The sequence below is a fragment of the Rattus norvegicus genome, chromosome 8, assembly GCF_036323735.1.
Source record: "Rattus norvegicus strain BN/NHsdMcwi chromosome 8, GRCr8, whole genome shotgun sequence".
NCBI lineage: Eukaryota > Metazoa > Chordata > Mammalia > Rodentia > Muridae > Rattus > Rattus norvegicus.
This window is the reverse complement of record NC_086026.1, coordinates 98,577,459-98,605,051: the sequence shown is the minus strand read 5'-3', so window position 1 is coordinate 98,605,051 and position 27,593 is coordinate 98,577,459. Positions and strand designations below refer to the sequence as shown.

General features: G+C 39.1%; 2 protein-coding genes across 9 annotated transcripts in view; one reads left to right on the top strand and one right to left on the bottom strand.

The window, feature by feature from the left end:
* The window catches only part of RGD1560775 (similar to RIKEN cDNA 4930579C12 gene), a 126,219-nt gene that overhangs the window by 4,447 nt on the left and 94,179 nt on the right, over positions 1 to 27,593 (top strand). For 4 of the 8 annotated variants that reach the window (XM_063265993.1, XM_063265994.1, XM_063265995.1 and 1 more), the window contains exons 2-3: positions 597 to 723; positions 12,097 to 12,187. In XM_063265993.1, coding sequence (XP_063122063.1) covers positions 12,169 to 12,187 — 19 coding nt within the window. In that variant the 5' untranslated portion in view covers positions 597 to 723; positions 12,097 to 12,168. Of the gene's footprint in view, positions 1 to 596; positions 724 to 8,385; positions 8,522 to 9,129; positions 9,170 to 12,046; positions 12,188 to 27,593 lie in introns of those variants that run through there. The other 4 variants (XM_039081969.2, XM_063265990.1, XM_039081967.2 and 1 more) reach the window with 4 other exon arrangements.
* Bcl2a1 (BCL2-related protein A1) lies at positions 162 to 8,246 on the bottom strand. Its single transcript, NM_133416.1, is given in 2 exon segments — positions 162 to 420; positions 7,807 to 8,246. Coding segments are annotated over 2 exon segments (528 nt in total). The 5' UTR covers positions 8,227 to 8,246; the 3' UTR covers positions 162 to 312.

Genomic DNA, 27,593 nt, shown 5'->3' with positions numbered 1-27,593 from the left:
TAGACTAGTAACACAGCCTTTTAGATCTTGAGCACACCTCATGGTAGAGGTGAAAAAGGACCCTTCCAGGTCATCACCAGTCCTTTCTTTAATACTTATCCCCTGTATTGAATGATGTTGAAATTCCTGGCAGACTCAAAAACTGAAATCATGAAACACATACAGAAACAAATATTAGTAGTTTATTCATTAAAGTAGAAACAAAATATCTGCAACTCTGGAAAGTCAAGTTTCATTGTCCATGTTATCTGTTTGTAAATGGAAACACCAAGTGCTGATCACCATTCTCAAGGGAGCCAGGGTTCTCTCTGGTCAGTAGTGTTGCTTGAGGAGAAAGAGCATTTCCCAGATCTTCCCTGTCATCTGCAGAAAAGTCAGCCAGCCAGATTTAGGTTCAAACTTCTTTGTGAAGCCATCTTCCTATGAGAACAAATTAAACATTTAAAAATCGGTGGGATAATAATCTCTCTACTCTCATTATCTGTAGTCATTACAATCTCAACATTGTTCTCCAAGGTTAAACTCCTTTAGAAACACTGCCGGATAGAAATGTAGTTTCAGCTACATATGTTAATTTTACTTCTTTTGTTTTGCAGCCATGTATTAAGAAGTCCATCTTCTATTGCTATAAAGAGACACCATGACCAAGGCAACTCTCATCAAAGAAAGCATTTAATCAAGGGCTCGATTATGGTCTCAGAGGCTTAGTCCATTATTACCATGGTATGTTGCTTGTTGGCACACAGGAAGGCGCTGCAGCAGTAGCTGCTAAGAGCTCCATCCTGATCTGATCCATAGGGAGAGAGAGAGGGAGGGAGGGAGGGAGGGAGAGAGAGATAGAGACTTTGGAATTGGCCTGGGCTTTTGAAACCTCAAAGCCTACCCCTTACTGACACACTTCCTCCAACAAGGCCACACCTCCTAATCTTTTTCATCCTTTTAAATACTGCCACTCCCTGAAGTCTAAGCATTCAAATATGTGAGTCCATGGGGACCATCCTTATTCAAACCACCAGACGTGAAAAAGAAAAACAGTAAAAATAGTTTGAGAACATATATAATTCAATGTATAATAAGTATTGGAATATTCTTTCAGCATGTAGGCAGTATGAAATCATGTTTTAGCTGTTATATTCTGTTTTCCCTATCAGACATTCAAAATCCAAAGAGTAATACTCTCCTCTTCACTCAAAGTAGCTTTGTTTCAGATGCTTATTGACTATAAGCTCTAGGAAAAGGAATTTTCTCTTTTTCTTCTCTTTATCTTTCAATGACTTAGCACTGAAAAATGCATTTATACTTATAAACTATATTGCCCTGAGAATTATAAAACTCATAGTAAATCCAAATTAAACCAATGTACTTGAGCCTAAGAAAATGTTAATTATCCCCACTATAGTTCCTTTTGAGACTAGCCCTTTTCTTTTAACTAGGAAAACCCAGGCTGGTAGAAATGATTCAAGCCTCCGAACACACACACACACACACACACACACACACACACACACACACACACACACACACGGTAACAACAGTTTTACAACTTAAAATCTATAACTCTATGCTGATTGGAAATTACTTCCATCCTTATGCTAATTTCTATTTTATCTAATGAGTACACCAAGGCTCAGGGGGCTCAAAGTTACCTAAGATAACAGAATTCATTGTGTGGTAGGTAGCACACTGTGGTTTTGGTACTTGTGAGACAGAGACAGGGGGATTACTTTAAGCAAGTCTTGCCCACACAGTGAGTTCCAAGCCAGCCTGGGCTCCAAAGCAAAACATTGTGCCACAAATTAATAAAAGATAACAATTCTTTGCCTGGATGGAGTATGGGATACAAACAAACATTATACCCCTTTGCAGTCCCTATATTTCAGAACACACATGAGAAAGACCACAAACACTTTTTTTAATTTTTGTTGTTTTGAGACAGGATCACATGTAGCTCAGGCCAGCCTAGAACTCACCAAGTAGCCAGAAATGACCTTGAACTTTTGAATCTTCTTTCTCTACCTTCTAGCCCCAGGATTACAGACATGTCCCATCATGCCGGGTTCAGGCAGTGCTGGGGATAGACCCCAGGACCTTGTACATGATAAGCAAGTACTCTACCAAAACTGAAGTATATTCCCAGACTGCGCTTGCATATTCTCTGCATCACCACCCCTGATATTTTTTGTTTATCTAACAAACATTTGCTCTGCATCTTGTAAGTTCCAGATTTAAAAGGTCCCCAAATGTCTATGCCTAATGTGACTAATACAGAAACAGTGAATCATACTCAGCTCCTTGAGAGTCAAAGAACTCTGGAAATCTCTGCAGTTCTTGAAATTAATAGTTGTGGAATCATCAGCAAACCAGGGGAATCATCACCAGTCAGGGGAATTTCCCATGTGAATAATTGACCAAGAAAGTGTCTGCGTGCTATGTGTAGGGTCAGCTGTGACACATGTGATGCCGTGTCCCAACAGAAAGAAGACATTGCTCATTCCCCCGTTTCCTCTTCTCCTAACCTTATATCCTCACGTATTTCTCACAGTCTCATGGTATTTAGACATTTCTTTTTCCCCTTCCAGGAGTATTCACAATCTTATATCAGATAGGTACAGTGGTAGCCTCTAAAACAATCTTTTATTAACAGGAGAACTAATCATTGTCTGGGCAGTTAACATGCTAACTTGTTACATGCAGTCAACGTCTAAGGTAAAGGAAAAGAAATATCTAAATGAAGATAAAAATAGTTGAAATATGTACATATACATATACAATTAAAAGAACTGCAAGCCAGGAAAAATAGCTTTATCAGAAAACAGTTTATTCATTCAAATGTAAGAAAAAATAATCAAGTCTTAATAGTTCAAAGAAAAGTTGACTGAAGTTTGAATCACTAACTAGATGAGGAAACAGCAAATGAGGAATTTTACATTCCAGTATGACCATGGATGTAAAAATATTTTTCAAATGGGTTCTTCTAAAACCATTTTCTTTAACAATGCTATTATATAAAAATAAATATACAAACAAGGATTCATTATCACTTTAGTAATGTAATAATAAGAAATGCTTAGGTCTGATTGTTTCTGGTAGTAGTGATAATTTGTCAAATTGGGCTAATCTGTTTTTGAGAAAGCATAAAACCTAAAATAACATACCAAGCTGCCATGGTTTGACTACCTTCCAAAACTCATATTGAGTCTTAATTGCTATTTTGATAATATTGAGTTGGAATCTTTAAGAGATGCTTTGGTCATGGGACTACCCCCTCCATGGCCAGATCAAGTCTATTATCTGAAAAGCAGATTTGTTATGAAATGTGTGGTCAGCCCCCTATTTACCCTTTCTCCCTCATTCCCTCCATCTCTGTCCCTACCTTACTTCCTGGGTCCTTCTCCTGTATTTCAGCAAGAAGGCTTTTACCAGATGCAGCCCATCATTGCTGGCCCCCTTGGATGCTGGCACACTCCCTAAACAACTTTCTTTTTTCTTATAATTTACTGTGTGAGATATTATAGCCTTACAAAACAGATTAACACATGGTTCACCAATAATGCAAAAAAATTTAAAACCTCTGAATTTTTGAAAGATATAAGCAGATATACAGTCACATCTCTGGGGATAATTCATTCAAGAGCTGTTTTTGGGGATCTGGAGCTATCACTCAATGGTGGAGCATGTGCTTAGCATTCACAGGTCCTGACTATACTTTTAGAAATACCTTCACCGAGATGGTTGGTTAATCAGTCATCTGTACGCCTCTGTATATTCATTCTGCCCATTCACTTTGTCACCAAACTAACCACACCATTATTTAAAGCAAGAAGAGAGAAAATATGAGGGGAGGAAGGGAAGGAAAAGAAGATACTACTTCTTAGCTTAACTCTTACAACTCTTAGTATTCTGGTTACTTACAAGGGACCATATTGGTGTATCCTCTTCCAAAAGGGATTTCTTTTTGTATTTAGAGTAGTTTTAGAAAACATATTTAAACTTCTTGGAATTTCCCATGTGATTCCCCATACTCACATAATTCTATTTACATATTCACAAACTACTTTTACCAGAAAACTTTCTAGTTCTTGTACTACAGGTATTATTGCCTTCATTTTATTGTGTTCATACTGTATTATTATATTATGCTATATTATGTTATCATATTACATAGGAAAGGTGAATCTTCGAGGACTTCCTATGTAATTTACCTTAGGTATGCCTCTAATAAGTGGGAAAATTCAGAGTTCAAGCCTCAAATTTCAATGTCAGTTCCTGAGAGCAATAGCTATGTGTCAGGTACTTTCTGCAGAGTTAGGGCCTACGTTAAGCATAAAGGATACAGTATTGTATATAAAATTATAGTTCCTCAATCCCCTATGGAGGTAATGACCAAGAACTCTTTTAATTGGAGTTATTGTTCTTCCTTTCTCTGCTGTGCTTCTGTACCACATCTTGCTCTGAAATTCTTGTAATGTTTCCAGGCATAGTTCCGGTGTAATGAGACCATAGGTTTCATGTTTTATGATCAGTTTAGAGGTTTCCCTTTCAGAAAAGGAAAAAGGAGAAATTTGTAAAATATCCATTTCTCCTTCCTACTGGGCCACCTGACCGTTGGCATAAACACGTGGCTGTGTTTTTCTACAAAATGAACCATTCCAAGTAAACTAAATCATCAGAGCAGATTTGTCAGTGGCACTGTGAGAAAAAGAAAGGTACCAGTTCCCATGTCTCTGTCTACTGCTCACTATGTAGCACTCCTTACCACTGGCAGAATAAGTGAGCTGGAGTACAGTATTGAGATTGCTTTAAGATGACCTCAAACACCTCTTCTATCATCTTGACAACATAAGGTCTCAGCTGTAAAAGAAAAGATCTGAGAACCTGAATAGGAACTTTGTGCAGTGTGTGTGTGTGTGTGTGTGTGTGTGTGTGTGTGTGTGTGTGTGTGTGTAAGAGAGAGAGAGACAGAGAGAGACAGAGACAGAGAAAGACACACACACACACACACACACACACACACACACACACAGATGTTCTTTTAAATCTCTATTAAGGTAGAATTTCCCTACTGTGTATATGCTAATCTCTGTGTCTCCCAGATGATGAACACATTTCTAGAGATTCTAAGAGATCATTCCAAACCCTTCATTCATTTGAATTTTAAGAATTCATGCAATATGTTAGGAAGGAGTTTGACTTTTGAGTAACATATATTCTGTGTCTTCCACGTGCTGTGCTAGACAATGAGAACATAGTGTAAACCTATAGACCTTGTAAATCTCTTTGCTACAGGCTCATTTGTGGCCTCTGGGCTAGTAGACACTTAAGGTCTACACAGTGCAGTAGAAAATTTCCTGAGTCCTTCCCAGAGCCAACCAGAAGAAACATAGTCAATATCTGACATGTTTCACCTAGACCCAAATCAGGCCAAGTCAGAAAAAAGAGTAGTTGAAAACATTGAAAAGGAGGACTGGTTTACAGTAAGACAGCACTAAGCAAGCAGACTTGCAAGAAAACAGAAATGGAACAGTGTTCAATACAGTCAATTACACCAAACTTTTAAACACTTATAATCAATGAAGACATAAACAATTTTAAAGATAAGAAACTAAAAGAAAATCTGCCACATATAAAAATTTCCAGAGTTCCTATAAGTTAATAAAGTCATTGAAAACTGGACAAAAGATATAAACAGACAATACTAAGAATTAGTGGATAAACATGAGTATGTGCCCAACATGAAGAGGAGCTGTACTTACAGCCAAGTGGAAAATGAATTAACACAAGAGAACTAAGTATATGCCTTTAGTGTAACAGAGTGGAAAACTTTAATAGATTACTAGGACCTCATATTAGTCCACTCATACCAAGGAAATACTGGATACTCTTAACATGCTTCTGGAAGGTTTATAATTTGTAGAACCACTGTGGAACAGAAAACTCTTGTAATTTCAAAGTGCGTATACACCATGAGCAAATAACCCTACAAACAAATGTCTACCCTAGAAAAAATACCTACCTACACACAGGAGAAAATATACCTATGCAATGTATTCAATGAAACATTACTTGTGACAGAAAGGTCTGGAAATAAGTCAAATAAATATACCCCAGCTGGAAGAGACCAGCTTTCAACAACATGTACATACAACAAAACACATTAAGAACATCTTTAATTTTTATTTATGCTACTAGGAGTTGAATTAGAGATCTTGTTCACACAATACAGGGACTCCACAATTAATGTACTTCATTAGGCCATAAAATATTCTTTAAAATGTTGTTTTAAGTACTCTGGATTGACAAAAATCAGTTACAGAATAAATCTATGTACTAATGGGTTGGGGTGGGTGGGTGAAAGAGTCCTTCATGTGACCAGAGGTGGCCTTCTACTAATGTACTATGTAGTTAAAAATGACCATGAAGTTTTGGTCCTCTTATCTTTGTTTCATCAGTTCCAGAATGGGCACTCCACGTATAGCCCAGATACCAATTTGTAAAATTTTTCTCAGAAAGACTACCATGAAGCTAAGGATACAGTACACTGATAGAACCTGTGCTCAGACTGCATTAGGCTCTAGGTTTGGTCCCTGGTGACAAAGGGCTGTGGGGGAATCTGGGTAGCCACATATAATAGTGTGCTGCTGGAGCCCCAGATATGTGGAAGACTGAGCTTGATAGAATCCCTATACTCTGGGAACTGGAAGCCAACCAGGGCAACATAGTAAGATCTCATCTGGAAATAGGGGTGGGAGGTGATGAGGATTTTCTTTCGGAGTGTTCAATAAACATGCTTTGTGTCTAAAATGATAACCATGGGTACTGCTTGAGAGAGAGAAAAGCTGGGGAACTGAATTGGAGAGGCCCTACATGAAGATATTTTCAATTCAGTATTAAACATATTGGGACACAAAGTGAAGCATCTAAATCTAGCTAGGGAGGGCTTCTGACTAATGTAGGCTCCAACAGTTCTCTGTGCAGGCCTGGCTTTTTAAAACACTAATTAAAAAGGGGATTTTTTTTATATTTGAATATACTTTTAAAAGGGGGTTCCTTGCAGGGATATAGTACATTGTTTATTTTTATCACAAAACTTTAACAGCACATAATTTGTATATAAGCAAATGGAGAAAGTGTGTAAGTAATGAATGCATATAACTGTCTGTATAGTTGACTATTACAACACAATGTAGTACATATGACAATATTGAACACCAGCTCTTTCTGTACTAGTTCTCGATCGTCATGAGAAACCTTGGCAAAAGGCAGGCAGTTGGGGCTCAGCACTGCTGATTCTGAACATACGGTTTAAAAAAAAAAAATGGTGCTGTCCTCAAGCCTAGACCTCACAGCTCGAGGTAAAGCTGGAGACACAAATGTTCTCCAGATATTAAGAAAGGAGGGGAGCTGGAGAGACGGCTCAGTGGTTAGAGCACTGACTGCTCTTCCAGAGGTCCTGAGTTCAATTCCCAGCAACCACATGGTGGCTCACAACCACCTGTAAAGGAATCTGATGCCTCTTCTGGTGTGTCTGAAGACAGCTACAGTGTACTCACATACATATAAATATATAAATCTTAAAAAAAAAATTCAGTAGGAGCCACTGGAAATGATCCAGGGTATTTTTATTTTGTTTAATTTTACTTAAGAGTATCTAAATATAAGGCATACAAACAGACTGAGGTCCTCTGATTGTTATTTTCTTGCTTGTTTTATTAGTAAGGAAACTCTTCATTCCTATTCTACAGTAGAGAAATGTAAAAAAAACAAAAAAAAAAACAAAAAAAAACCAAACAGACTCATGGCACATACCCAGCCTCCATTCTGCTGTATCCATTCTCCTGTGTTATTCATTATGAATTCCGCCACAAAACTGGAAACTTGCTTGTAAGTATCCACATCCAGGGCAATCTGCTCTTGTGGAAGCTTTTTCAGGAGAACACCCCCAAAGGCAAATATAGTCACAATCCTTCCCCAGTTAATGATGCCATCTTCAAATTCTTTTTCCATCACTTGGTTGAATATTATTCTGGCAGTATCTATGGATTCCACGTGAAAGTCATCCAAGTATGGCTTCAGATTCTTTTCAACTTCCTTTTGTACAGAGAAAGCAACTCTCTGTAGCACTCTGGACGTTTTGCTTGGAGCCGATTCAAAGGCAGGTACCTGCAGGACATACTGAAGATAGTTCTCAGCCAGGGAGTGGATATACATGAACTCACAGTCTGTCATCTTCCCAGGCAGAGCTGACTGAAGCTGTCCACCTAGAGGCGGAGGAGGCAAAGGCTGCAAAGACAAGGCTTGGCAGGGGAGGAGCCCTAGTCATATCTGGAGGTCGCTGGAATTTCTGTTTGCATCATGTCACAGTGCTCTCCCTTCTCGTCACTTTTGTGCGTGGGCTGTGTGTGAAAGCCAAAGTTCAAACCGTGAAGGAGGAAAATGTTTCAGAGCAACACACCACTTCCTCTTCCTCTTCTGATTCAGTTTAAAAGTCAAAAATGAGAGGATGTGGAGAAACAAGATCCTTGTAAGTAGCTGGGAACTAGAGACCCTTCAAAGTCACTCTGGCAGTGGTACACTTGAGTAGATATACTAGGTTGAGAGGAGAAAAAGTTAGCGCCCTTCATCGATTTATAATTTCTGATAGAAAACAATCCAGCTTTAAACTCAACTCCTTTCTAGGTATTCATTTATTTTTTTTCCTTTGTATTTGCCTCAGTGTGTGTATGTGTATCACATGCTTGAATACCCCACAGAAGCTAGAAGAGGGCGTTGAATCCCTTAGAAGATGAGTTATAGGCAGCCTGGTGCAAGTGCTGGGGTGGAACCTGAGATCCCCGGAAACAGCAGCAAGTGTTCTTAACTCCTGGGTCACCTCTCTAGCTCATAAAACATCTTCTTATATCACATACATTATTCATTATCTGGGTTAGAAATCATGGGAGAAATTAGGAGTACTGACCTTAGAGTCATAGTGCCTTGTCTCAGTTGTAGACAAGTCCTTCTTCCTTCTTCCTTCTTCCTTCTTCCTTTTTTTTTTTTTTTTTTTTTTTTTTTTTTTTTGTGGCTTTGGCCTGAACTTGAAAAGGGAAGCCATCTAGATCTAGTCTGACTTTAAAAGCTTGGGGTGAAGCTAACGGAGATGACCTAAATACTGCTCCTGTTACTGTGTCTGGTAAGATGCTTTATGACGCTCCTCTTCATTCTGTCATGAATGAATGATGATTTGGCTTCTCAGTCCTCCACCAACCCCCCGCCAACCCAGTGAGTACAGAACTTCCAGAGTCCGCAATTTGAAGTTAAGAGAAAATATATCATTTTGTTGAGCTGTGATGAGCAACTCTGAGAGCTTAGTGGAGATCGTGAAATCAGTGGTTAAGGCAACATCGATTCTTTGAATTGAACCTTAAGTTTCCTCACCTAAGTATGTATCAGTGAAAGCGGCTGCTGAATGCGTGGAGATGAGGAGCTGTGTTTGCCTGACAGCTTCAAACTGAAGAGCCAGTGGTAGAGAAATAGAAAAAATTCATATCCTTGGAAATATCAAATGTTCCCTCCTTCCGTTTCCCTCCTTCCACACATGCAATGACTTCGATTCTTTGTAACCACATCTTATAAGCAACAGCAGAAAAGAAATTCATTTACAACTTGTATATATGAACAGTTACTATAAAGTTGAGAAGAGAGGGAGAGAGACTGCTTCGAGTGCTAGGAAATAGAAACTTGTAGTAGATGTGGAAACACACAAGGGTTATTGATTCAAAGCCAGCTGATATGTCTTAAACCTACCAGCAACTTTGCACAAGAGGCCACAGGCCCCATGGTCTGTTTCCACCCAGTGACAGCAAGGCAGGACTGTGAAGCCACACTCCCATACAAACCAATGTTCTCAGAAGGAAACTGGTTATACAACTTTCTGCAACCGGTAGATTAAATTAACCTGCTTCCTGAGAACCCTCCAACCCCACTTCCCACGCTCTTCTTTCTTCCTCACAAGGGTCAGTCCTGAGTTATTCTCTTGCAGCTTGCCAGTTTCTTCTGGATCCCTCCTCACCTCCTCTCACAGCACTCCCCTCAGCTTATCTCCTCACATCTACTTAACACAAAATTTTCTTTTTGGGGTATTCACACAGAACAGACAGTTCATGGTTATAGAACCACATAGTTCTCTAATATCTTACCATGCAAACATCCTCTGTGACTATTTCTGTTAGCTCACAGATCACAAGAACTCCTTTCTGGTCTCTAATGGTATTTGAACATCCTAAGAAACCACCCCCAATGAAAGGACTGTCTCCCCCCTCTCTTACAGTCCCATGATGCTCAGAATTTCTGAAAAAGTAATCAAAGAATGTGGCTTAAGAATTTCAACAGCCTTCTGTGGTCAAGAGTACCTTTTCCATATCGCCTTATCAAACCACCTTTTGCCTTAAGTCTAGACCCAGGAAAGGCAATAGCTGGTCTTTGTTGAATAGTGGAAATACACTTAAGTCAAAATGAGGCCCAACTCTATTTCGATTTTATATTTCTGAAATATTTGTCCAAAAAGGAGCTAACTTTAATTTTTAAAACAATTGTGGATTTATTTACTTTATTTTGGAGAGTTTCCAAATAATTATGTTTTAAGGCTAGATGAAAGAGAAAAAAAATCTCACACACATAGTAACATTTTAAAAAGGAAGTTTATATATCAATAAAGTGCAAAAGGTCTAGGGCAGAATAGTATACAGAGGGCATGTGAATAACAAGCAAGTAGCTGACCAGGAAGCATGTCTGAAAACATGGAAAATATCACCCACTATGCCTATGTCAAGTGGCCATTGATCTTCATTCCTGTCTAAGTTGATATGTATAATTTTGTATAAAATAGAACCTATACCAATATACTCTGATCAGGTCCACAATAATATGTGGAAACTGAAAACCATATGTTTATTATATCACTCCATAATTGCATACTAAAGAACAATGTACCTAGCCTGTGTTGTGTACTAGATAGTTAGATAGATAGTTAGATAGATAGTTAGATAGATAGATAGATAGATGATAGATAGACCTATAGATAGATAGATGATAGATAGACAGACAGACAGACAGACAGACAGATAGATAGATAGATAGATAGATAGATAGATACTACCTATCTCCACCACCAACACCAAAAAACCATTCATTTTACAAATAGTTTTCAGTCCAGAAAAAACTATAGCATGTTATAAATAGTCCAAAGATTTGCTGAATGAAATAATTAGAAGAGGTCACTCTACAAACTATGATGGTCCTAGACTGAAGCAATGCAACAGTTCTGAAGCTCTGAGTTGTGTCCATTGTGAATTAAGTGAGGCAGGCTGATTGGGTAGAGATGACAGAAGAAGAATTGCCAGTATTTCAGTATTTAAAAAGTCCTTTGGCTTAGGGTCTGGGATTTATTATAGTAGTAGTCCAGCTGGTTAGCATGCTTGCCTGGGGTCAATCTCAGCAACACAAATACAGAATAAAAACAACTGTGGCCTGACCAAGACTTTCTTTGTGGTGTTTTTTTTTAATTTATTTATATGAGTACACTGTCACCATTACAGATGGTTGTGAGCCACCATGTGGTTGCTGGGATTTGAACTCAGGACCTCTGGAAGAGCAGTCAGTGCTCTTAACCTCTGAGCCATTTCTCCAGCCCCTTTGTGGTGGTTTTATCCAGAGGCTTCTATTGAAGAAATATGATAACCTAGCTGAAGGAACTGCTTGTGACTGCCATGAGAACAAGAATAATTTGTGCTATCTGAATAATGATTTTTTTCTCCTGTCAATGTTTTATTAGTGTGTAAATCCTTGTGTAAATTCATTGCACTTGCAAAAGTACTCCTTTGTTCAGTTAATCTATACTTATAATAAGCCACCTTCTCAATACTCAAGGTTTAAAATAGTAATTGTGTGTGTGTGTGTGTGTGTGAATGTCTGTGTGTCTTTGTGTCTGTGTGTACATGTGCATTTTTCATGACCCTGACATTTGACAGGATTCAGTAGAGCTAACTGCTATCTGTTCCTTAATGTCTAGGATTTGAATGAAATGACTCAGTTTGGGCTCTTTTGTATTCTGAACAATAGATGTGGTAGAAAAAAAGAGAACAAAAGAACTACAAGACAGAACTCCATCCCAGCTGATGGGTGTCCAGAGTGATGCAAGCTGCAGCACAACGTAAGTAACTTTCAAGAGAAACTACTGAGGTTAACTTCTCTTTTCCCCAAAGGAGGAACCTGAAAATTTGCTGGGCTTTCTGCTGCTTCCTCAGAGGTGCATAGCGTGCAGGGAGTGGGGGCTGAGGGAAAGCTCTCACCCTGCTTGGCTATTTCACTCTTCTGATTTTAGCATAGCTACTTCCCCATTCTGAAGCCCTAACCAAGGCAAATTGTCTGTTGAGAAGAATAATCTTTACTTAGATAAAATGAGTGAATGACTACTCCAAGATATGGTTGAGAAGTTTGCAATTATAAATTCAAGGGAGAGTACAGCCAGAGGTATCTGGAAAAGTCCAGAGCAGGGAGAGAAAGTAGTACACTAAACAGGATCAGTAGACAGAACTGTACCATGGGAAAAGGGAGATCAAGAGAGAAAAAGAAGACAGAACAAAGACAAGAGAGGACCAAGGAAAGGAAACAAGAGCCAAGAGAACAGGGCTGGAGAGATGGCTCAGAGGTTAAGAACACTGACTGCTCTTCCAGAGGTCCTGAGTTCAATTCCCAGCAACCACATGGTGGCTCACAACCATCTGTAATGGGATCTGATGCCCTCTTCTGGTGTGTCTGAAGATGGCAACAGTGTATTCATATATATACAATAAATAAATCTTAAAAAGAAAGAAAGAAAGAACCAAGAGAACAAAAAGAGGGTGAAAAACATGGATGAAATGAAATGGCATGGTATAAGAGTGAGAAGCTGTGGGGAGGGGAGCCAGTGAGCCAGAGTAGCTAAGGGTAAGAGTGGAGGTGAGAAGAGCTGAGAGTCATGGTGTGAGCCATAGACTCTGTAACAAATACCTGCAATGCTGAGAGAGACTGGAGGCCAGATTGCTCTGGGGTATGCTAAGAGGTGCCATGGTTAGCCATTTGTCCTCAGTTTCTTTTGAACTTGACATATTAACACAGTTGGAGCACAATATGTGTCCTCTATGACTTCTTTCAATCTTGTGGGGCCTCCATGGTCAAAAAAATCCACTAGAGACAAACCAATTCTCCCAGTGTCCTATTTGTTTGTTTTCTTTTTGCTTAAAAAACAAACAAAACCTAGAGGCTCAGTGTGACAAGGTTCCTGGTAGGAGCTGCATTTCTCAGGAAGGAGGCTAAGCTCCAGGCTATCCTATGAACCAAATGCAAGAAGTTCCCCTAATTTTCTTCTTATGTTCAGGAGGAAAGCTCCAGAGGATTCTAGAGAAACCCGCTAGTTGTGAACTCACCTGACAAAGAGGGAAGTGCCACAAAACCTGGCAAGGGGTTGGTCTAAGGATAGAGAGGTCCAAGGGGATGAAAGAGGAAAGGATGGTGGAAGTGAACAGGGACTAGGAATCCAGGGGAGAGATTATCCTTAAGGAGAGCCCATGCATGCTACAGTGTCAGCATCCATTCAGGAAGAAGTTAAAAACCAGCAGGTGATCCTCCTGAGATGGGGCCACCTCGGATTATAACCCAAGATTTGCTCCAGTCGGCAAGGCCCAGGAGAAATATATTTTAGGAAAGATTCCTGACAATGATATGCTTTTCCTGCTCTTACTAAAAATATATAACAACCACTAGGTATTAGCCCACCCTTTTGAGCAGCTCTCTGCAAAACAAGATGTATTGTCATATAATGATGCTATATAAACAAATAGATGATTTCTTAATCCTCAATGATGATCTTATAAGAATTCCTAAAATTATATTAGCAATTATTAAGCTCTTTTATAGTAGAACTACTATACATTCTCTCTGATAACCAAAACTGCATTAAGAACTCTGCCAGTCCATATACCCAAAAGATGCCTCAACATATAAAAGAGACACGTGCTCCACTATGTTCATCGCAGCCTTATTTATAATAGCCAGAAAATGGAAAGAACCCAGATGCCCTTCAACAGAGGAATGGATACAGAAAATGTGGTACATCTACACAATGGAATATTACTCAGCTATCAAAAACAACGAGTTTATGAAATTCGTAGGCAAATGGTTGGAACTGGAAAATATCATCCTGAGTGAGCTAACCCAATCACAGAAAGACATACATGGTATGCACTCATTGATAAGTGGCTATTAGCCCAAATGCTTGAATTACCCTAGATCCCTAGAACAAAGGAAACTCAAGACGGATGATCAAAATGTGAATGCTTCACTCCTTCTTTAAATGAGGAAAAAGAATACCCTTGGCAGGGAAGGGAGAGGCAAAGATTAAAACAGAGACTTAAGGAACACCCATTCAGAGCCTGCCCCACATGTGGCCCATACATATACAGCCACCCAATTAGACAAGATGGATGAAGCAAAGAAGTGCAGACCGACAGGAGCCGGATGTAGATCTCTCCTGAGAGACACAGCCAGAATACAGCAAATACAGAGGCGAATGCCAGCAGCAAACCACTGAACTGAGAATAGGTCCCCTATTGAAGGAATCAGAGAAAGAACTGGAAGAGCTTGAAGGGGCTCGAGACCCCAAAAGTACAACAATGCCAAGCAACCAGAGCTTCCAGGGACTAAGCCACTACCTAAAGACTATACATGGACTGACCCTGGACTCTGACCCCATAGGTAGCAATGAATATCCTAGTAAGAGCACCAGTGGAAGGGGAAGCCCTGGGTCCTGCTAAGACTGAACCCCCAGTGAACTAGTCTATGGGGGGAGGGCGGCCATGGGGGGAGGGTTGGGAGGGGAACACCCATAAGGAAGGGGAGGGGGGAGGGGGATGTTTGCCCGGAAACCGGGAAAGGGAATAACACTCGAAATGTATATAAGAAATACTCAAGTTAATTAAATAAATAAATAAATAAATAAATAAATAAATAAATAAATAAATAAATAAAAGAACTCTGCCAGTCTTTATTTAGTGTCATGAGTTAATTGCTTCTGAGATAGCAAGCAGACATCTACTACTCAGAGCACATTCCAAGAGGTTGTAAAACCATTAATCAAAGGTCATAAAAGGAAACTAATGATTTACTCTCAGTGCTAAGACCGAAGATAAAATATTGACTGATTTTTATCTATAAAAAACTTTAATCATATCTTGGTCACCAAAGTTAAGGGTTTTAACTTTCCATGAACCTGCAAAGCTAGTGATAAGTAATGAATGTTTAGCCAGATAATTACTTCTACTGGCATGCATGTAAACATTCCCTGTTGTAAACTTTTTATTCGATTTATGATTTGAATTTATGTGTAAATGTATGATGAACTTTTTACCATGTGATCATATTTTCTGAAAGATGTATAAGTGCTGAGGACAAAGAGAAAAGAGCATTCTCTTTATCCCCCTTTTCTTAACATTCTCCTTATCCCTTTTTCTTAGCACTCCTTATCTTATCCCCCTTTTTCTTAGGCCCTGATCCCATTTTTCTTAGAGAGCTTTTTTAGAACTTGGAAATAAAAACTAAAACAACTTGCCAAAGTGTCTCTTCTTCTTCCTGAGAATTCAACTAGTAGGCTGGAAGCTGAGCACTTCCTAGAGAGAGAGAGCAAAAGCTACTTTACCTGACCCCGCCTTTAGGCTGTAGGTGTTAGTCGCCTAAACGGTCGGCTTTTAACCCTCAGAAAAAGCAAGACATTTTTAGGACCTTTTTAGAAGTTATTAACAAGCATTTAGTATAGTTAGAGAGATAGACCATCTGGAGACCATCAGTCTTTAAAGCCACACCTGAGTCCAACTCTGTGTCTCATTCCAACTTGCCCCAGGCAGGAACGCTCCCAGCACAGTATTTGATGTTTTAATTAACTCTTTATTGAATCCTCCTATACACTTGTGCCTGTAGGTTTAGTGAGAAAGGTTTTTCTTTATTTTTTTGTCCATATACCTTCTTTTGTTTAATTATTTATTTTTTCTATACAATATAGTTAATAACGTTCTTTTCTTTTTTTTCCACCTACTCCAAGATCCTCCCCACCTCCCTCCCCACCCAACTTCATGTTCTGTTTCTCTTAAAATGAAAACAAAACCAATCAAACCAAAAAAAAAAAGCCAAAAAAGTAAAAGCAAGAAAACTTGGAGTCTTCCTCTCCTATTCTGTGTAGGGTCTTTTATTTGAACCTGTGCAGGTCCAGTGCATGCTGTTACAGTCTTTGTGAATTCATATGTATCAGTCTTTCATATCCACTTTTCACTCATAGTCAAATATCTTCCAGGGGCTTCCCATTGCGAGTTAAGAGGAACCCAAAATCTGAAAAGACTTCTTGAGCTGCAACTCATCCCTCTCCTAGTCTACCTAAAAGATTCAGCCCACTACAGTCCCATGGACCATTTGCTTTACCCTTGGCACTTAGTTTGTTCTAGAAATATATTCCTCCTATTTTCTCTGACTAATAGGAAAATGGCCCTTCTTCATTTGTGTGTCTCCACCTCTTTTTTTCATGTTTAATTTCCCATCAGATAAAACCTTCTCTATCACTCTGGTCAGTAAACTTCTTTGCATGTGCTAGACAAAGAATGATTCTCATAACAACTTCTGTATGTGTGCAAATAGCAAGTGTCATGCCAAATCTTGTGCTATAGCTACTGTGCTTTTGAACTCAGCTGCAAGCTCATAGCTCTCTAAGTAAGAGTGATACTATCTCATCTCTTATTTTTCTGGAAGGTATGGCATAGCAATAGGTATGTATAAAGCACATGATAAATGTTTGCTGGATTCTATAATTTTGTTAATCATTTCATATATATCCTAATACATAATCAGGTTAATATTGTATCCAAAACTGCATTAGATTTTCTGTTAAGTTTAGCTCAACATAATAAAAGGAAAATATTCTTTTCCTTTAAATGTCATCTCAGGGGAGGTACAAGGGGGAGGCCTGTTTAAGTAGGACCTTTAAGTCATTGTGGTAGAGGACCTTGGGATTTCTACTGCCCAGAATGAAATGGCAAAAGGCATACCTAAACCAAGCAGAAGTAATTATGACAGCAAGTGAAATTGGGTCTCCAAAGAGCAATTTTCTACAAGTGTCAAGGCCTAACCATTCACCAAGGAGCAAAGAATAGAGAATTGATATCTATACACCAAGCCAATAGTTCAGCAAGCTCTACTAAATACTTGTCACAGCCAGGTCCTAAATACTGGAGTCTTGAGTCATTAACACATCTCTCAGAGTGTAAACCAACAAAAGAAAAAAAAATGGTCTTTTCTGAGAAGGCTGACACAAGCATTGGCTTTTACAGATAAATAAGATGTCACCAGTGAGAAAGTGTAGCCTTGTGAGGTGCACCAGTGTGCTTCAAGTATGTTTTGTGATGAGCTAAAAAAAAAAAAGTGGACTGTGTTATATGGATGTGTTAGGAGAAGAGAATCCAAATCACAGTAGCCATGAGTACCAGGTTATAAGCTCTGGTGCTGGGTTGTAAGTTCAAAATAAGAAGGACGTTTGAAAGGTCTAAAATAGGATTGCAACATGGTTAAGTCTGTATTTTAGAACTGCTATTTGCACAACACTATTTTTAGTAGGTTGGACCCTAGGAAAACTGGTGTTATGAGAAACAGATTTATATAAACCCTGCATATGAGAAAAAGTATAGGATATACTTTTTACCTTATTTCATTTCACATATTGATTCCAGTTGCATCTATTTCCCTAACATGTCATAATTTCACTTTTTATTTACAGGTCCATAACATTCCACTGTGACTATGTATCATGTTTTCTTTATCCATTTTATTGTTGATGAACATCTAGGCTAGGTCTAGTTTAGTCAATTTTAAGTATTGTAACAATAAATGTGACATGTAGGTGTTTCTGTGCTATGTTGACTTAGTTTCCTTCAAATATATACATAGGAGTTACATAGGAGGTTGATATGGACTTTCTATTTAATTTCTGAGGAGCCTGCATACTAATTTCCATAGTGGCTGCACGGGTTTGCTTTCCTACCAGCAGTGAATAGGGTTCTCCATTCCCCGCCTCCTCTCCTGCGTTTGTCCTCATTTGTTTTCTTGATCACAGCCATTCTGACAAGGAGAAAATAGAACTTCAAAACTGATTTTGTGTCTCCCTGATGATACTGAACACTTTTCCACATGCTTATCATCTATTTGTACTTCTTCATTTGAGAATGCCCCATTCAGCTTGCTGTCCCATTTACTTATTAGGTACTTTGTTCTAATGGGTTTCATTTTTTCAGGTCCTTATATATCCTAGATGGTCTTATGTATAGTAGGAGGGTTTTCCCATTAGTAGATGTCTCTTCATTCTCTTCCTCTGCTGTGCTGAACATTTTTTCATTTCACATCATCTCTCATTGTCAGTTTTTAGGACTATGTCCTGTTGTATTAGAGTCCTTTTCTAAAATGCTTGCCTGTGCCTTTATCTTCAAGTGTTTTACTTAGATTTCCTTCTAACAGTTACAAAGTTTCTTGTCAAAGACTTTAATGTCTTTAGTTCATTTTGAATTGAGGGTGAGAACTAGAAATCTGGTTGTGGTTCTTTAAATGTAAATCTTATTTGTAAAGGAGACTATTTTGTCTCCAATTTATATTTTGGGTAGTGTTTTCCAAAAACAAGATGACTGTAACTAAATGGTTTTATTTCGCGGTCATCTATTCTAGCCTAATTGGTTATTACAGTACCATGCTGTTTTTATCACAGTAACTATGTAATACACTTTGAAGTGGAAAGTGTGTCGTATCCCACAGTGTTGTCTCTACTGAGGGCTGCATAGGTTGTTAGGAGCACTGCCCTTCCATATGAGGTTGAGTTCCTTTTCCTGTTCTGTGATTCTTGTTCTTGTTATTTTGATGGGAATTGCTTTAAATATGTAGATTGCTCTCGGTGACATAGCAATAAACACAATATTCTGCCTACCGTAAAAAACAAGAAGCAGTTCTATTTTCTCATGTCTTTCTCAATTTCTTTTTTCAATTTCTTAAATTTTCATTGTAGAGGTCATTTATCTCCATGGGTAAGGTTATTCACAACTATTTAAAAAAACTATAACAAATGGATGTCCCCCTAACTTTTTTTCCACTGAGTTTACTATTGATATATAGAAAGGACATTCTTTTTGTATGGTGATTTTTATATTCCGCTATCTGCCTTCTTTCCTTCCTATTTGTATCCCCTTTAATTCTCTTGTCTTAATACTTTAGCTAAGAATTCGAGTGCTATATTTAATAACAATGGAGGGAATATAAATTCTTTTTATATTGTAAATTTTAAAAGAAATGCTCCCACTTTCACCAATTAGTATAATACTAATACCTGTTGTATACTGCCATTATTGTTTTGAGACTATCTTTTCTTCTCTTCCTAGTTTCTTTGGGGTTTTATCATGAAGGGATATTGGAATTTATCAAAACCTTTTTTTAATCTCTGGTTTATTAGTAAGGGTCTTTTCCTTTTGGCAAGTTTCACAGGGCTATGTCAATATTAATGTTATTTTTGGTTCTATGTATTATTCTTTTATCTTTATTTCTTTAACTTCTGCCTTGATTTTCATTATTACCATTCTATTGTTTCGGAGTTCAGACCATTTTTATAAGACTTGAGGTAGACACAAGTTATTTACTCTACCTAGTTCTGATTTTGTCCAGTACTCAAAATTCTATTTTTCCCTCATAGAACTACCTAGTTATATCCCAAAGATTTTGATATAATGTGTTCTCATTTTGGTTGGGCTCTAGAATTTTTAAATCTTCAACAACCCCACTGGGCATTAAAAAATGTGTTGTTCCCGATTTCATGATAAAAGTCCTGGAAAGATGAGGAATTCAAGGCCCATATCTAAACATAGTAAAAGCAATATACAATAAACCAGTAGCTAGCATCAAACTACATGTAGAGAAACTTGAAGCAATCCCACTAAAATCAGAGACTAGACAAGGCTGCCCACTCTCTCCCAACTTATTCAATAAAGTACTGGAAGTCCTAGCCAGAACAATCAGACAGGGAAAGGAGGTCAAAGGGATACAAATTAGAAGGGAAGAAGTCGAAATATCACTACTTGCAGATGACATGATAGTATACTTAAGTGACCCCAACAGTTTCACCAGAGAACTACTTAACCTGATAAACAACTTCAGCAAAGTGTCGGGGTATAAAATTTATTCAAGGTAGCCTCCCTCTTCTCAAAGGATAAACAGGCTGAAAAAGAAATTAAGGAAATGACACCCTTCACAATAGTCCCAAATAATATAAAATATCTTGGTGTGACTTTAAACAAGCAAGTGAAAGATCTGTATTTCAAGAACTTCAAGTCTCTGAAGAAAGAAATTGAGGAAGATCTCAGAAGATGGAAAGATCTTCCATGTTCATGGATTGGCAGGATTAATATAGTAAAGATGGCCATTTTGCCAAAAGCAATCTACAGATTCAATGAAATCCCCATCAAAATTCCTACTTTATTCTTTATAGAGATAGAAAGAGCAATTTGCAAATTCATTTGGATTAACAGAAAAACCCAGGATAGAGAAAACTATGCTCAACAGTAAAAGAACTTCTGGTGGAATCACCATCCCTGACTTCAAGCAGTATTACAGAGCAGTAGTCATAAAAACTGTATGGTATTGGCACAGAGACAGGCAGATAGACCAGCGGAACAGAATTGAAGACCCAGAAATGAACCCACACACCTATGGTCACTTGATTTTTCACAAAGGAGTCAAAACCATCCAATGGAAAAAAGATAGCATTTTCAGCAAATGGTGCTGGTTCAACTGGAGGTCAACACGTAGAAGAATGCAAATCGATCCATACTTATCATCCTGTACAAAGCTTAAGTCCAAGTGGATCAAGGACCTCCACATCAAACCAGATACACTCAAACTGATAGAAGAAAAAGTGGGGAAGAGTCTCGAACACATAGGCACTGAGGAAAATTTCCTGAACAAAACACAAATGGCTCATGCTCTAAGATCAAGAATCGACAAATGGGACCTCATAAAACTGCAAAGCTTTTGTAAAGCAAAAGACACTGTCACTAGGACAAAACAGCAACCAACAGATTAGGAAAACATCTTTACCAATCCTACATCTGATAGAGGGCTTATATCCAAAATATACAAAGAACTCAAGAAGTTAGACCGCAGGGAGACAAATAACCCTATTAAAAAGGGTGTACAGAGCTAAATAAAACATTGTCAGCTGAGGATTATCGAATGGCCAAAAAGCACCTAAAGAAATGTTCAACATCCTTAGTCATCAGGGAAAGGCAAATCAAAACAACCCTGAGATTCCACCTCACACCAGTCAGAATGGCTAAGATAAAAAACTCAGGTGACAGCAGATGCTGGCAAGGATGTGGAGAAAGAGGAACACTACTCCATTGTTGGTGGGATTGCAAACTGGTAAAACCATTCTGGAAATCAGTCTGGAGGTTCCTCAGAAAATTGGACATTCCACTACCTGAGGACCCAGAAATACCCCTCTTGGGCATATACCCAAAAGATGCTCCAACATACAACAAAGATACATGATCCACTATGTTCATAGCAGCCTTATTTATAATAGCCAGAAGCTGGAAAGAACCCTGATGCCCTTCAACAGAGGAAGGGATTAAAAAAATGTGGTACATCTACACAATGGAGTACTATTCAGCTATCAAAAACAATGACTTCATGAAATTCATAGGCAAATGTAATGAACTAGAAAATATCATCCTGAGTGAGGTAACTCAATCACAGAAAAACACACTTAGTGTGCACTCACTGATAAGTGGATATTAGCCCAAAAGCTGGAACTACTCAAGATGCAATCCACAGACCACAGGAAGCTTAAGAAGAAAAATGACCAAAATTCGGATGTTCCCACTCCTTCTCAAAAGGGGAAAAAATATCCATAGGAGGGGATATGGAAGCAAAGTTAAGAGCAGCGGCTCAAGGAATGGCCATTCAGAGCCTGACCCACATGTGGCCCATATATGTACAGCCACCAAAACTAGACAAGATTGATGAAGCTAGAAATTGTATGCTGAAATGGACCTTATATAGATCTTGTCTGAGAGACACATCCAAACCATGTCCAATACAGAGGTCAATGCTAAACACCGAACTGAGACTAGTACCCCCTTGGGGGAAATTAAAGGAAGTACTGAAAGAATTGAAGGAGCTTGCAACCCCATAAAAACAACAATGCCAACCAACCAGAGCTTCCAGGGACTAAACCACTACTGAAAGACTATATATACATGGACTGACCCAGGGCTCCAACTGCATATGTAGCAAAGAATAGCCTTATTGAGGTATCAGGGGAAGGGGAAGCCCTTGGTCCTGCAGCGGAATATGGAGGGGACTATAAGGGGAATGTATAGGGGGAATACCCATATGGGGGAGGAGAAGGGGAGGGAATGGGGTTTATGGACAGGAAACCGGGAAGGGGAATAACATTTGAAATGTAAGTAATGAAATAAATCTAATAAAAAATTTAATTAAAAAATAATGTGTTGGGAAAGGAAGAGAGGAGAGGAGAGAAGACGTGGCAGGACAATATGAACTATCAGCTCATGGTTAACTGACTTCATGTTTCCCATCTTGAGGTCCTTAAAACACTCTTGGAAAGTTGATGAACAAACTGTCACCCACTCCTACAATGAAATAAGAATCTGATTTAACCAAACTCTACTAAGCCCTGACTCACACGTCAACCTGGACCATCACAAAAGAAAGCATTCGTGGAAATCAAGTGCGTTACACAATCCAGAAAAGCAAAGATTTTGGTTTTGGTTTTGGAACGTACCTCAAGTACGTTCATTGGCTAGAAACAACGAGGAGACATACCTCAGTGAAGAATCGTAGCTGCACATCACCTGCAAACACTATCAACTCTGGAAATAAAGCCTGGGACTGCAAAGGCAATTATCTGTTTGCTCCTGATGTCATTGCCCCTTGTCTAGCTTCCTGTGACCCTCTGGACTTTTGCTTCTACACCTTGAAGCTGGAATGGTCACGTTTCATGAAGATTGCTTACACATGAGTGATAAGTCAAGCATATACAATTTTAATTAAATATATTATATAGGAGTCTACACAATTTTAAGCTATTACTTACTGCTCAAAAAGAATTAACCACAGATTTTAAACTGTTTTTCATTAAGTATGAATTCAAAGGTAATTCATGGGGGAAAAAATCTTTTCAGTCTGAAATAAGGGGAAAGACTTAAGGTCCAGGTACCAGGCTCCCTACGTTGTGTGCAGTGTGACACCTGGGTGGGACGGTCCCCATGGAACTCCCCTCTGTTACTTCTTCATTTATCCTCAGCTGTTTCAATAATGTGACATTGTCCACTGTTTCTCAGTCTTTTCAAAATATTTCTTCTGCCCTTTTTTTTTTTAACTTTCCCCATCCTGGTTACATAATAAACATTCTCCAGCTAGGCCACTGTGTTTCTCTGAGATGAGAGGACAAATATTAGCTATGGAAACATTTCTTGGGGTCAGACTATCTTCCAGATAATAAAAAATAAGAAAACATTTAGTTAGAGGAGAAAAACAAAGGTGAGCGAGTTTCAGAAAATGGATCACACATGTTTGGGAGAAATGTAGAGGTAACTGGAGTGTCTTCTAAATGCCACTTTCTAAAGGACATTACTGAGAACTACAAATTCAATTTGAAAACTATCAAACAAGATAAAGATAAGGTCTTCTGCAAAATCCTAAAAAGGGAGTGGGTACAGCAAGCAGCCATAGCAAACGAGTGCCTTGTTCCTAGAGTGTCAGGGCGGTGATGACCTAGGACAAAAGGAAATTGTAGAAATGCTGAGCTCAGTGCAGGTTTCACATCCGATCACAGAAGTGGCAGTGCGTATCTATAGAACGCATGCTGTCAACGTCAGCTCTCTACTCTATTGCACATTATTACCCATTCTCCTTCACCCAGGGATGCTCATACAGGTCCGAGTGCTGACCAGTCAGGAAGTCTCCCAGTTACAAAACGTTCTCAAACACATTCCAGCCCCTGCCTTTATTTACTCTCTCAGATTCTGGGTGCCTTTTCCTCCTCCCATTTGCCTGTCAGAAAGAATATTTCTTCAAAGGACACTCTTAAGTGGACCACCTTCCTCTTTTATCACTGTACTCCCCATGTACCTCTTTTGAGGCATAGTGTATCAAAACTGACTACATAGAAGAAAAAGTAGAAAGTTTAAGAAGACATTGATTCCTATGTCCTATCCAGAAATTTTCACTACCAACACCATTAGGAAGACTAATATTAAGAACTTGACAGAGTCTAGAATCTCATAGGAAAAAGGCACTGAGGATACTGATGAGTGATTATCTAGACTGTTACCTTTTGGCCATGCCTGTGAGGTATTATCTTGGTTGGTTTTATTGAGGTTGAGTCCTAAAGGTGTGCTACCATTTACTGGGTTTGAATCCTGCATTCATCGTTGTCTGCTTCCTGACTCTGGATTCAAGTCCTGCAGGTGTCACAGGCTCTTGAAGCCAAGACTGCCTCTCCAGGATGGACTATTCCCTTGAACTGTGAGCCAAAATAACCATTTCTTCCCTTTCTCCGGGAAATTCTAGCAAAGCAACAGAAAAAGTAACTAAGACATTTGTACATTTGGATTTTTCTTTCTGACTCTCCAGTGATTTCAAGACACCATAACCAACTCTGAGAACTATTATGTTTAAGTTCCTGCTAACCTGTTTAGATCTAAATCATAAAATATATTTTAAAAGGCTGGACCCCTCAGTGTAGGGGAATGTCAGGGTGGGGAGGTGGGAAGAGGTGGGTAGGTAGGGGAGCACCCTCATAGAAGAAGGGGGAGGAAGGATGGAATAGGGGGTTTATGGACAGGAAATCAGGAAAGGGGACGACATTTGAAATGTAAATAAATATATCCAATTAAAATTTTTTTAAGTGAAGAGGACTTGGTAGATGATTTAGAGTCTGAACTGAGATCCCTTTAAGTCACACAAAAGAAGACTCAGTAGTTCTACAGTCTCTGAACTGAGCACCTCTACAGAGATGGGACATAGAGACAGGTCAGGACTAGAAACTCAATGACAGCCATCCTAGCATGTGCACCTGAAGAGCAAGAGATCCTATTCACCCATGATGTGAGCAATGAAGACTGACACCCAACGTTGTCCTCTGACCACTACATACGGGCTACGGCACCTTCACACTCACATTCAGATTACACCCAAGTACCAACACACATGCAGACACACAAATATACACGCACACAAAGAGACACACCAAAGACTTCTAAGAGGATCTTCTGACAGGCTCACACAGTTCTCCTGTCTTTGCCTACTGAATACTAGAATTAGAGGTACATGCCACCAGCTCTGCTCAGAGACTTTTTTAGGAAAAAGAGGAAGAAATGGCTTCTGTTTCCAATAATTTTTATGTTATTAAGCACACTTTCAGGTCTTCTAGAATGTATTAATTCTATCATTCAAGGAAACAAGCCCACATCAAGCTCTGAACTGGCATGAACTTGGAGAGCTTTAGAAACACATCAAAGCTTTCTATCCCAGGACTTGGTGAAGCTGAACCTAGAGGCTAATGCTGGAGGGCTCTTTACCTTTTTGTTTTGTTTTGTAAGCTGCCATTCTGACAGTGGCAAAAACACCCAGTCTGTGAGTCACCATTTCAAAAGAAAAGTTAAGTTTCTAGCTTTTACCAACACATTTGCGTTTCGCAGTGGTCTCTGGGACAGTTCAGAAACAGAAATCATTACCGTAAGTCTATTATATAAAGAACATATTTGAAAAAAATTACTAAACTTTAAACCAAGAAAAATGTACATTATGGGTGTGACTGAGCTACAGATCAGATGCATGTGAGAGAGCTGTGTGTCTGTTGCTGCTTCCAAAATTGACTTTCCAGGTCACTGGATTAGTAGAATCAAAATTGAACTGCCTAAAATTATATAGTTAATTCTGCACCTCCCGTTAAAATAACTAATTTATTAGCAAGTTCCTTAATAAAGATTCATTTTCAAAAGGACCTGAGAAAACGTGGGTAGTTGCTATCGGATAACTACTGGTTTAGGCAGTTAGGTGAGACTACTTTAAAATTTAAACCTATTAAAAGGTTTTAACTAAGAATCTCAAGTATGCTGTCACCTGGGAGTCAGGCGCACCCCATCTGACCCATTACCCACCACACTGACCAGGACCTCACTCCTCTGTTAATTTTTTCCTGTCCTCAGGAATCACTAAGGCAACTTTACAGCCTGGAAGATTAGATGATCTATTTTCCCTTCGATGGATGAATAAACTATAGATCGATTAAGGAAAAGATAAGGATTCAGAAAAACATAAGAACGTTCGGAGAAAGCGCACTTCACTCATTCACCCAATTCTGTGCACTTTCATGTGTGTGCTGTCCACCGATATCATGGCCTCCTCCCTGAGCCTGTTGTGTGACTTCTTGATCTTCCCAATGGAGCGATGGCCACATGACTCAGGAAGATTCATTTGGAGCCTACAAAAGATAAATGTTTTCATTTCTGTATCCTACAATGATGACGAGAAATGGCCTAGGCTATTCCATGGAGATATGTTAGAGATGAAATGCAAGAAAGTCAAATCATGTAACTCAGGACCCTTATACCAGCCACCCTGAGCAAATGAGTCATCCTAAGCATCATATTTGGAATCTTTACAAACAGCAGCAGCTAAAACCATCATCTTCAGTTAGTGACTCATCCAGGTCCTCTTCAAAAGCAGCCAGTGCTCTTAAATGCTGAGCCGTCTCTCCAGCCCCCATACAGTGGTGTCACTTTGTAAATTATATGATTCTCTGTGTGTGAGTGATGTGACTCTGAATACGTACATGCACCACGTGCACACAATACCCATGGAGTCAAAGAGTGTGCCAGATCCTCTGGAACTGGAATTATGAATGGCCACCGACCACCATGTGGGTGCTGAGAACCAAACACTGGTCCTCTGCAAGAGCAGCAAAACATCTTACACAGCGAGCTATCTTTCTAACCCCTCTCTGTGTTTTTAAAAGCAAGAAAGCAAATGTCTTCTGTTATTGATCACCGCAAACACTAGTTTACTTATTTGAGAGACTCTGCGGAATGTATTGTTTTTAAATTTGAAGACTTGGGAAAGCACTTTGTTTTTTTTTTTTATTAACTTGAGTATTTCTTATATACATTTCGAGTGTTATTCCCTTTCCCGGTTTCCGGGCAAACATCCCCCTCCCCCTCCCCTTCCTTATGGGTGTTCCCCTCCCAACCTCCCCCCATGGCCGCCCTCCCCCCATAGACTAGTTCACTGGGGGTTTAGTCTTAGCAGGACCCAGGGCTTCCCCTTCCACTGGTGCTCTTACTAGGATATTCATTGCTACCTATGGGGTCAGAGTCCAGGGTCAGTCCATGTACAGTCTTTAGGTAGTGGCTTAGTCCCTGGAAGCTCTGGTTGCTTGGCATTGTTGTACTTTTGGGGTCTCGAGCCCCTTCAAGCTCTTCCAG